This window comes from Megalops cyprinoides, chromosome 6, assembly GCF_013368585.1.
Source record: "Megalops cyprinoides isolate fMegCyp1 chromosome 6, fMegCyp1.pri, whole genome shotgun sequence".
In the NCBI taxonomy this organism is placed as follows: Eukaryota; Metazoa; Chordata; class Actinopteri; order Elopiformes; family Megalopidae; genus Megalops; species Megalops cyprinoides.
This window is the reverse complement of record NC_050588.1, coordinates 22,475,570-22,487,587: the sequence shown is the minus strand read 5'-3', so window position 1 is coordinate 22,487,587 and position 12,018 is coordinate 22,475,570. Positions and strand designations below refer to the sequence as shown.

The 12,018-nt window shown below is 45.5% G+C and overlaps 1 protein-coding gene across 2 annotated transcripts in view; it reads left to right on the top strand.

Annotated features, from left to right (window-relative positions):
• srgap3 (SLIT-ROBO Rho GTPase activating protein 3) overlaps positions 1-10,318 on the top strand; it is a 76,767-nt gene extending 66,449 nt beyond the window's left edge. For both annotated transcript variants that reach the window (XM_036530479.1, XM_036530478.1), the window contains exons 16-22: positions 777-882; positions 1,823-2,050; positions 2,622-2,695; positions 5,992-6,172; positions 6,672-6,815; positions 7,384-7,699; positions 9,844-10,318. In XM_036530479.1, the coding sequence (XP_036386372.1) occupies positions 777-882; positions 1,823-2,050; positions 2,622-2,695; positions 5,992-6,172; positions 6,672-6,815; positions 7,384-7,699; positions 9,844-10,257 (1,463 nt within the window). In that variant the 3' untranslated portion in view covers positions 10,258-10,318. The remainder of the gene's footprint in view (positions 1-776; positions 883-1,822; positions 2,051-2,621; positions 2,696-5,991; positions 6,173-6,671; positions 6,816-7,383; positions 7,700-9,843) is intronic.
• Positions 10,319-12,018: the final 1,700 nt, after the last annotated feature.

Below are 12,018 nucleotides of genomic sequence, written 5' to 3'. Positions count from 1 at the left end.
GATAAAGGAGAGTTGTCTCCTAGTAGAGAGCACAGTATTTAGATGTGGGTCGAATGCATTGTCTCTCAGATGGAGAAGGAGGGTATCAGAGGAAGCCCTAAAGCGAAAAGTGAAATATGCTTTCGCCTCCATGGGGTGAATAACCACTGGGTTTGGTTTTTATTTCACTGGTGGACCTATGCTGTCATGACCCTGTGCTCCCCGGGCGGATGCAGGTGTGGGGGCAGGGAGTGATGGGAAAGTGCTCCTCTGGTTTTGCTTATCGCCACCAGTTCACTCCAGCACTGTGAAATGTCCTCTCCCTGAGCTCGACGCAGGATATCGGAAACCCACCCCGGTCGAGACGTGCAGCACAGCATATGGAAACAATCAGAGCACCATGGCCGCCTGTGTGTGATTTAATAGATATTAAAGCCGCAGCACATCAGTCTTTTGCCAGACTCGATCCCTGCTCCCATTAGCCCGGTGGCTATGGCTTAATTAATTTCTCTACCCAAGGTGTGTGTGTCTCTGTATAAATAATAGTTCAGATGAGGGCCATTAAATCACACCTTCTAATTCCATTCAGTCGTTTGATGTGAAGTATTCAGACCAGATCCAGGTCTGATGGATCTGGCTTTCGCTTATTTGTGTCTGGGATTTTAATGAAGAATGGTATATTAAGGTGAAAGAACATTGTTCCCAAAATGCCTTGCAGTGCATGAATCCTGCTTTTTTCTATTGTTTTTTTTCTAGAAATAGAGCATACTAAAATAAGAAATAATCTTCTTTTCCAGAACTTGAATCACCTGCTGAGAGAGCTCATCACATCCAGCAGATTATAGTCACTCTTCCTCGGACTGTCATCATTGTCATGAGATACCTGTTTGCCTTCCTCAATCAGTGAGTTGAAATTCGTTTAATGTTTGTTACCTAGATTATGTAACCAAACAGTTACAGTTATGAGTAATGAGTGTGGAAGTAGCCTCAGCCTTAGTCAGTCTTAGCCTCAGTTAGATGGGGATTCTCCTTCAGCATTTACCTTTTTCATGGGCTACATTATGTGGCATACGGAGTTTTGAACACTGAATTAATGGCTGACACACATTTCTGCCTCCTGTGTTTCAGGAAAAAACCTACTTTACCATGAACTGTATTGAGTACTTGTAGACCGCATTAAAAGAAGGAAGAACTAAAGGGCTCATTTGCGCTGACTTATTGAGCTGTCTCAGACCCGTGTCTTCTCTTAAAGCTTCTGTCAGCTGTCTTTCGTTGTCCCAAAACCATGTCTTTTAAAAGCTTTTGTCAGCTGGGCTCTGCAGGTTGCTTAAATGTCTGGAAACTCATTCTTCGGTGAAGTGTTATGTCTGTCCTTTTTATTGGACCCCTATTGATGCTGCCTTTGCTCAGTTCCCTTGCAGAATGGAGGATTTAATGTCACTTCCTGAGTTTTACTCCTCTTTCCTTGCCCTCTGCCTTTTTGGAGCTTTTCCAGCGATAGCTTTTTATAGGTCATGCGGGAAGTGTAGACACGCCTTAGGTTTGAGCTTTCGTTTAAATAGTTGTGTTGATGTGTACTGATTTGAACAAATCATAGTGCTTTGCCATGGATAGCAAGGTCTTTTTATTTGTTGGTATGAGTGAGTGAGTGACAGCACATGGTAGCTCCACCATTATGGGGATCACAGAGCCCCATTACTGCAATGCAGTGTGAGGTATTGCACTGTGCTTCTTTGTAAAAGGTGCATCCATGGTTAAGAAACCCACAAGAATAGCCTGGCAAATGAATTTGGCCTCTCTTAAGCTGTGAACTGACCTCCCTGCCCCGCCCCCTTCCCTACAGCCTGTCCCAGTACAGCGATGAAAACATGATGGACCCCTACAACCTGGCCATCTGCTTCGGCCCCACCCTCATGCCCATCCCCGACGGGCAGGACCCAGTGGCCTGCCAGGCCCACGTCAACGAGGTCATCAAAACCATCATCGTGCACAACGAGGTCATCTTTCCCAGCCACCGCGAGCTGGAAGGGCCCGTCTACGAGAAATGCATGACAGGAGGGGAGGAGTACTGGTGAGTGGGTGTGGCCTCCTTCACCACCGCGGCATCTCGGTGTCTGTAGCCGTCTACAGCTGCCATGGCCTAGCAGTGAAGGTTTGAGTGCTGGTGCCAGTCCTGGGTCCAGCCCTACTGTTTTACATTTTAGAACTGACTGTCACTCAATGAGTCATTAATCATTCATATATACAGTGACCTCCAAAAATGGTTGGACAGTGACACATTTTTTTGCTGTTTTGGCTCTGTACTCCAGCACTTTTTTAGTGTTCTGTGACAATGTACTTGTAAAGGGTGCTATGTTAAGTAAAAATTGAGTTGAAAGTTATAGTTGTAGTAGGTATATACAGAGAAGCAAGGAACAAAGGTAAAAGGTAAAATTTTCACAGTCTGATATCAGAGCATCACATGCTGTCCGTCATGCCCATAATAATCAAATAAACAGCCATTTGATTTTTAACTCCTTGTAAGTCACCATGCGTAAAAAATAATCTTATGTAATGTGTAGGAGCATATCTGCATTCGTATGGTTGATGTAAATTTGAAATGGGGTACTCACCCCCCAACTCCTCATTTCTTTCTCCATCAGTGACAGTCCCCACAGTGAGCCAGGCACTATCGACGAGGTGGACAATGGCACGGAGCCACACACCAGTGATGATGGTGAGTTTATTGTGAGACACGGTGACACTTTGGTGTACATTGCTAGGGGCAGGGATCGGCAATCTCTCTCTTTATGGCCTGAGGGTTTGGGATTTAAAGCCAAGGTGGGGCGCTGCTCTTAGAATCTTGAACAATGGTCTGCTGAAATTTCCTGTGCTGTGAGCTGGCTTTGTGAAGGTAATACTACCCCTGCATTGTGATTTTGGTTTTCATTTTTCATCCCCTTTTAGCCCAGGCGTCTTATGCATACACACAGCATGCATTTGAAGTTAACTCCACTCCGTTCCACTGAGAAAAAGCATTGCTGTTTTTATGTCTTTGTGATGCTCTGCAAAATTTCTTACACAGCTAGCCAATAAAGTATTTAATGAAAGCTCACTTTTTGGTGTATATAACCATTAAGGTGGAACATTCTCTTGAAGTGCAGTTCTGGCAAATTAAGCTCAGTAGTTTTCCTAAGCACTGAAACCATGTTTGTCTGGACCTCCATAATTGAAATCACTTGCAAAAACAGACATTAGCTGTTTTTCCCATTCTCTTGATACACAGAATATCTAACTCATTAAATGAGCCATTCACAGTGAGTCAGAGCACAATCAAGATTTAATCCTATACTCCCCTCCTTAACTACTCCCCCCCTTTTAATGATCCCCAATAACCAACACTGATCCATCAGCGCCTCTTTATTCCTGTAACAGAAGATGCAGATTGAAGGCAGGCCTAAAACTATGCTTTTTTACCTCATGCCCTGTCCACAAGCAGACAAAAGCAGATTTTTTTGCAGATGCAAAAACTAGTCTCAGCCACACAAACAGCCCTTCCCTTTTGCAATTTATGACTTCATGTAATATGTGTTTATGAAAAATAAATACATCTCTCAGGCAGATCTTGCTGTAGATATGTTTGGACAGCTCAAGGATGAAAATAGGCAGATCCCAGTTTAAACCAGGTTTAGACAGGTTTTATGCACATGCTTCTCCCTCTCTCTCTCTCTCTCTGTGGCTTTCTCCTTCTCTCTTCTTTCTCACACACACCGTACTGCACGCTGTCATGCATGCGTTTGTTCTGGTTCCTTCTCTCTTTTTTATCTCTGTCTGTCTCACTCTACCTTGCACATTCTGAGTCTGGTTTTCTTCCTCTTTCTCTCACACACTCTAACACACAATCTGGTTCTCTCTCTTCCCCTCTATGTCTCTCTCTCTCTTTCTCTCTCTCTCTCTCTCTCACCCCCTCACTCTCTCCCTTTCCCTTCTCTTTGTTCAGGTTTAGTCAACAAGTCCCTTGAGACTTTCCTTTGTTGTGTATTTTCCTGTTTCTCCGCAAAGCACTGACAGATTAATTTGAGTAACCGTCCACCCCAAAAAAAAAAACAAGAAACACAAGTAACAGCGCCGATAAAATCAAACCGCTGTCAGCTGGGTCTTAAAACACTCTGAACTGCATGCACAGCCGGTGCGGTGCACTTTACACTCCCTTTTCAGAGATGAGTTCATTTTTACTGTTATTTTTACTTTATGAGTAAAAATGTAAACGATAAATATAACTACACTGTGGAGGCACTTGATTCTGTGAGGCTCTTTGTGCTGGTATATGGACTCGCTCTGTTTAATTAGAATGCTTTCAGGGGATGCATGTGTCACATGACCTGGTCCTGAAACCTGAAGCCCTGCTGCCGTACTCTTTCCAACAATAAAACAAGACCATTAATCTGGGGAATCAACATGGGTCGGTTTTTACGATTGCAGAATGTAACATCCTGCCATTTTGATGCTGAAAGTGACCTTTTCTTCAACATAGAGGAATATGATAGGTTGTCATATGTGTATGTACAAAAAATTAAACAAGTAAAAACTATGTCCTGGCTTTAAAGTCATAAAAATGTCCTGTGTTGGATTTTTCTGTGTTGCAGAGGGGAGAAAAAGGGTTGAGTCTTGTTTCTTTGTCCAAGGGTAATTTCATTCCTGGCTGGAGGCCTTAATGGAAGACATTGGGCTCTTCTGGTTGACTTAAAGGGTGCCTGCTGTGAAGCCATTTATTTTATACATCTACTTACCCCCTGACCCCCACATCAGATATGTCAAAAAACACGGAGATGCTGGCCTTTCTCCGGCACAGTCTGCCCCCCCAAATCAGGGAGTATTTTCAAAAGGAAGAAACATGGATGAGAATGAGAATCTCACATTTAATGTGATGTGGATGATGATGTGTTCTTTGCATTTGTGTGTTTCCTCTGACCACGATACTTGCTCGGTTTAGCTGTAAAGTGAGAAAATGAAACCCTCCCTTCCCCTTTCTCCTCACGGTTCCTACCACATTACCCTCTCTGTGGCGAAACGTCTGTCTGGCCTGCACAGCTGATGTGCCAGGACTCTTTTCTGTGCTCCCCCCCAGGGACTGAGGTCTGCTAGTGCAATGAGAGATGCATTCACAGATCACTGGCAGGGCCAGGCATTTTGGATGTTGCCCTGAAAGAGGGAACATGCAAATGCATGCTTGAGCGTGCTTTTGTATTCAAAATGTCCCATTCTAGAGAGCGTCTGTCTGTCAGAGTGATCATTCTGGTGCTATCCCATTCTGCATGAAGGATGAGCTCAGTTTTCCCCAGTCAGGCTTGAGAAGCAGCACAGACGGCGTGAGTAAGGGGGGGTGGGGATGGTGGGTGGCGGTCTCCATCTCCCCCGGGGGGCCAGGGAAATCCGACCCTTATTAATAATTCACATGTAAGACAGAATCAGAGAGGGACCGAGTCTGGTATCGAGTCTAAAAGGACCACCCCAGCATGGAAAAATGCATGAAGAGTGTTAATGAATTCATCTGAGAGAAGGACAGTGTTAATTAACTCTTTTAATGACATTCGTATCGTCACTCGTTTTCTCAGTGTCTCCCCCCACCACTCCTCTCTTTCTTGTTTTAAAAGGGTTCTGGGCTCTGATTTGAGCTTTTGAAACGTGTGGGGTGAATAGGCCTTCTTCCCCTAATCTTACAGTAACAGTCTTTGATTACAGAATGATGGAATATATACCAGAAATGCACTGCAGACACAGCACCCTCTCAGTCATTAGTGGAAAATGAGACACCAGCACAAATGATCAGGTCACGGGTTGTGTTTGTCTTCATGATTAGAGACAGTCATTAGTTATGTTTGAAAGCTGGGGGAAAATTATGTGTGTTGTTTTTTTTGGGGGGGGGCGGGGGGTGGGGTTGTTGCAAGGTTGTACAGTCCCTGATGTATAACAGGAAGAAAGAGAGAGGCCTTGTTTGCTGATGTCTCTCCCCTGCCATTGCCTTGCCCACAGAGGTAGAGCAGATCGAGGCTATCGCCAAGTTCGACTATGTGGGCCGCACCCCGAGGGAGCTGTCCTTCAAGAAGGGAGCGTCGCTGTTGCTGTACCACCGGGCGTCGGAGGACTGGTGGGAGGGGAGGCACAACGGCGTGGATGGGCTGATACCCCACCAGTACATTGTGGTGCAGGACATGTGAGTCTCCACAGAGCACTGCGTATGGCTCTCTCTCCATTCACTACCTGGTCATTCAGTCTGCTGCAGCAGAGCAGTATACCAGTACGGAAATATGACTCAGCAATAGAAACAGCTATTTGAAAAGGAGCCCAAAGATAGCTGTGAACATGGAGGAGGATGGGTAAAACTTGGGAACCGAGAGCTGGATCTAGGAGGACAAAACAGCTTGTGTGTCAGAGCTTTGGCTGTCTCCTCTCTACGATTATTTTTTTTACAAAACAGAGCTTGTGTGATATTTTTTGTTTTTGCCTCTCTCCTCTCTCCTACTCACTATCCTGTCTCCATCTACCTTCTCTCTTCTCGATATTTCTTTGCCAATTCTCTCAATTCTTTTTGTCTCCTTGCTGTCTGCATCTGTCCTTTTCTCCTGCATTGTCTCCTTGCTGTCTGCATCTGTCCTCTCTCTGCTGCACCCTCTCCTTCTCTCTTTCACCCCCTCCGCTCGCCATAATCTCAGGGATGACGCGTTCTCAGACAGTCTCAGTCAGAAGGCCGACAGTGAGGCCAGCAGCGGGCCCCTGCTGGACGACAAAGCCTCATCCAAGAACGACGTCCAGTCCCCCTGCGAGCCGGACTACAGCTTTGGGGGGGTCATGGGAAGGTGAGTCTGCTGAGCTCCACCGCGGCACCACCTCCGTAGCGCTAATCCAGCCATCCACATGCCTCTCATGTTATTCTGATACAAATGGAAAAATGGAACCGGAAGCTTTGCTATGTTATAAAAAAAGAAGGACATTGTCATCACTTCTGCACAGATAACCACCTCCAGGAGAAGAAAACATTCTCTCATTAGTCATGTGGCAAACACTCAGATTCACAGTTTTCACATGTAACACCTGCTCACGGCTTAGAATCACCCAGTTAAATACCAAGATGCCTCTTTCTCAGTGTACCACTAAGCCCCTGGGCGTACCAAGCTGGAATTAACCTTCAGATAATAAAGCTGAGCTCTGGGACACATAGCCTGGAGGGGATATATCCCTTACAACATTTTCTGTTTTGCTTTTCTGTGTTGGTTGAGACATGATACACTCTGTGTGTGATGTGAATTAGCACATAGCCAGCATCAGAACTCATAGTTGCCTCTGTGGTGTTTTTGTTTTTTTTTTGCTGGTTTTGATGTAACTAGTTTCTCTTTAAAAGTAACACCCCTCTGTCGTGGTTCTCAGGGTGAGGTTACGGTCCGATGGGGCGGCCATCCCACGTCGCCGCAGTGGTACCGACACCCACAGCCCCCCCAGGGGCACTGACACCCCCCCGCGGGCTGCGGCCTGCCCCAGCAGCCCCCACAAGGTGTCGGTGAACAGGGGCCGCGTGGAGAGCCCGGAAAAGCGGAGGCTGGGCACGTTCGGCAGCGTGGGCAGCATCAACTACCCAGACAGGAAGGTCTACCCGGAGGGCCACCCGCTGAGGCCCACCCCTGGGGCCACACGCCACAGCAGCCTGGGGGACCATAAGTCCCTGGAGGCCGAGGCTCTAGCAGAGGTGACCGGCTTTCCCGCTCTGAGGGCACACACCCAGTCAGACACATCACTGCATGATGATACAGTTCCCCTGCCCCCCTGAGCACTACACAGTAATGATGTTTATGCAGTATTCCCCCTAGGCAGATTGCTGAAGTTTATGCAACGCTTTGCGGTTTTTGCAGCATTCCTTACAGATTCTGACACAGCCCTGATGTCCTGCCAAATTCTCACACAGTTACCAAAGTTTGTGCTATGCTCCTCTCAGTCTATGACACAGCATTTACGTTTATACAATGAGTCATGCACAATACTGACATTCATGTGATGTTGCAAAGTCCTAGACGATACTTATATTTACTCCTCCTTCCTGGAACCATAGACAGTATTAATGTTAGTACTGCTTCCCTGAATCCTACACAGTCACTGTTTATGCAGTGCCTTTCCACGATCTGATAGTAATGTCACATTTATGCAGAATCCTAAACCAACATTTATACAGTACAACTTGCACAATCCTGTACAACACCGACGTTGGGCAATACTAAGACATTTCTGTGACGTCACCGAATCCTATACAGTGATGGTGTTTATACAATACCCTCGCTCAATCATGCACAGTACTGACATTTAAGCATTTCCCTGAAAACAAGTGCAGTGCAGGTCACTTCATCTTAGCTGAAAAAAAAAAAAACAAGATACGAATATGTTAAAGGCTAGGTTGGCTTGGCAGAGTACGTTTAGTGTCATGCTGCGATAATTAACTGGATATTGTAGGAGACTAAATACTCTTTTAATAATGACCGGAACAGCCCCACATTTGGTTCATGTAAAAAAAAACTCATTTGTGACTGTCGGAGACAGATTTTGAAATTTATGGGATTATTTACAGCCACACAGCTAAGGTGAGCATTATTCTCGTTACCATATTTCAGTCCCGGGGCCGGGGAAGCGGCGTGGTGCGTCTGGAAAAGGGAGAAGATAAAAGCCCCATCTCTAATCTCTAATTGCTCTGTTGGTCCTGTGTCAGCCCGATGATTAATGCGACGCTGAGCTCTGTGAGGGCCGTTAAAGAGCGCGGCCTGCGTCTCCCCCTCTCCCCGGCTTTGTGTCGGTGGAGCCGTCCATCAGCGTGGCGCTCTAGAGGACGGAGTGAGCAAATACGGACAAAGACAAACGCGCCACCTGAACCGCTCTCTGCGAGGAGGGGAAGAGGCGTAAAAATGTCAGAGATAATCCGCAGCTGTGTTACGGAAATGGACGCCAAAACACACAGGAGGAAATTATCTGTTTGGGCTTTTGACAAAGTGGAATTAGTCATATCTGGAAATGTCTTATCACATATTTGAAATGGATACATTAACTCAACAAAAGGCCCTATGTAGCAATATGTAAAATTTTTTACATATTATTTATAGTGGAGTTTGATATTTACTGAGGGAGTTCAGATCAGGGGTGGCTCTAGCTCCCCTAAGTAAGGGGGGCAGCTGGCATATTAGGAGGGCCCTGTTCCCATTAATGGGATATTACATGGGGCATTGTTGCCAGACTGAAATGCTTGATGGGGCCAGGTGAAAGTGTGGCTGGGAACAGCCCACATGGGGCCCGTGGAAGAAATAGGTTTGGTTTGGGTTGTGTGTGCCTTGCTCACGAGTACAACATTAGTGCCTCATGTAAGATTTGAACCCACCACTCTCTGGTTTGAGTGAATTTCCCTAACCCCCATGCCACTCTGCAAGGCTGACCATGTGGTGAAGGAGTCTACTGTTAGAAAGTGGCTCATCTTCTGCATTAGATATGGGTGCATGGCTTTAGCCAATTCAATGAAACATGCATTCAAAGACATTTGGATGTAAAGACTTACGCTTAAATGCTTGAAATTTGTTTCTTAGACAAATATAAATAGTGATGTTGATGCCTATGTTTGAATTTCTTTCAAAGTTTTTTCTTGCCTACTTTGAAGAATCTAACATATAAGGTTTTTTTTCATAACATTTTTTTGGTCACTGCATAATTCCATTTGTGTTCATAGTTTTGATGTCTTTACTATTATTCTAAAGTGTGGAAAATAATAAAGATAATAAAGAAGGAAAGAAATATCTGTCCAAACTTGTGACTGGTGCTGTAACTGATCCTGGGCCCCTTCCCTCTGCGTGCGGCGCACAGGACATAGAGAAGACCATGACCACGGCCCTGCACGAGCTGCGGGAGCTGGAGAGGCAGAACACGGCCAAGCAGGCGCCGGACGTGGTGCTGGACACGCTGGAGCCCATCAAGAACCCGGCGAGCTCGGAGCCGGCCAGCCCGCTGCACACCATCATGATCCGCGACCCGGACGCCGCAATGCGGCGCAGCAGCAGCTCCACATCCGAGATGATGACCACCTTCAAGCCGGCGCTGTCGGCGCGGCTGGCGGGAGCCCAGCTGCGCCCCCCGCCCATGCGGCCCGCCCGCCCCGCGCCCGTGCAGCACCGCTCCAGCAGCTCGTCCTCCTCCGGCGTGGGGAGTCCCGCCGTCACGCCCACCGAGAAGGTCTTCCCCAACAACTCCTCGTCCTCCGACAAGTCCGGCACCATGTAGCCCCGCCCCTGCCCCGCGGCTGCGGTATGAGCACACACACACACACACACACACCACACACACACACACACACACACACACACACACACACACACACACCACATGACACACACACACACTGTCCTCCTGGACAAGGGCTTTTTGTGTTGCGGTGGATTCTCGTTTTATTATTGTAATTATTATTTGAAGGGATCTCTTTTTTTAGCTTTTTTTTTCAGTTTGACTTTTTTTCCAAGAAGCCCTTAATTGTAACCTGTGTTACCATGATGACCAGGTGAGGTGTAAATGGTGTGTCGCCACAGGAGATGCTGGAGCACGCAGCCTCGGAAATCTCCTGTATGAACGGCCCTGCAGCGTGAAGCATGGTGAAAAGCAAGTTAACATACGTAAAAAAAGTCTCTGAACCACTTTTTATTTTATTTGTATGCTTTCGTTTTACCTCAGAAAATAATTCATTGATGAAATCATGCTCTTGGGCCAGTTTCTTGTTCAGAGTTTCGGGAACTGCAGACAAAGCAATACTAAACGAGTTTGGCATTAATTTCTATCCTGCACTGGTCATCCAAACAGCTGACCCGAGTTCTGGCGCTGAAGGACCTGGTCTCATTTGGAGAGAGAGTGACTGGGGTGGTCTGTCTCTCCAGGACTCAGTTGTACATACAGAGATCAGACTGTCCCTCAAAGCTGAGGACCAATCAGGCCAGCAGTCTTTGAGTTGTACATAGATACTTACTTGAAGTGGTATTCCCTTTTGTTTGTAGTATAAGGGATATTCATCAAAATAACAACATAGTAAAATATAAGTATATGAGATGCAGAACTGAAAACCAGTATACCAACTAATAGTAAAACCCTGTGGTAAAACATGTAGTTTAACTTGTATATTATCTTGGAGTAGATACTTTTTTGTAAGTGGTAACATTGTACAGGCCAAGATGGAACAGGCAAAGAGATGAGAATGGCATATGTTGAAACATGCGCACATAGACATACACACACAATGTAAACTCAAAGGGTTCATTTTTTATTTTGTTATTTTGGGAGAAGAATGAATGGGAGTATAGACAGTCAGGCTGATGACTAATTGCATTTAGAATATGTTTATTATTTTTGGTGCTCTTTTACAAACGACACAAATCTGCAATCACTGCAAAAAATGTGTTACAGTTGTAGCTATGTTCTATGCCTTCACAAAAGTTTCCTAGGGAATTTTTAGTGTTCTGACTACATTGGTGTTTTTAAAACCATTTGCATACATTAAAAGCCAAGCAGCTGAGGTTAATAGTTAACAAGACCTAATTTAAGATAGCTGATATACAAAAACTAGTCAGTTATGAATCTGATATTAGAAGTGTTGAAGACACCATAGACTATTTTATAATGGGCTTCATCTCCACAGTATTTTGAAGTGATGGGTCTTGTAGAGATATCATAGCAAGGAATAACATAAGTGCCAACTGGATGAGCAGCCATCCTTCCTCAAAACCAAGCCACTGGTACTGGATATAGTCCTCATTTCAATCATTCCCCCTACACTCTATTTCTGTAGATCTGTATGCATTCTCTGGAGCCAGTCTGTTTCAGGTATTTTATTAATGATCACACTTGGTATTATGTGCAACTTCATAACACCTTCATGAAGTATACATCATACATTCATGTGCACGGCATTACCATTGAATAAAGCAGTTTTAAGCAAAGAGCTTGAATCTGTTCGCGTGTTGCTTGAAAATTTAGCTCACAACTAGCCAGCACTGGCTC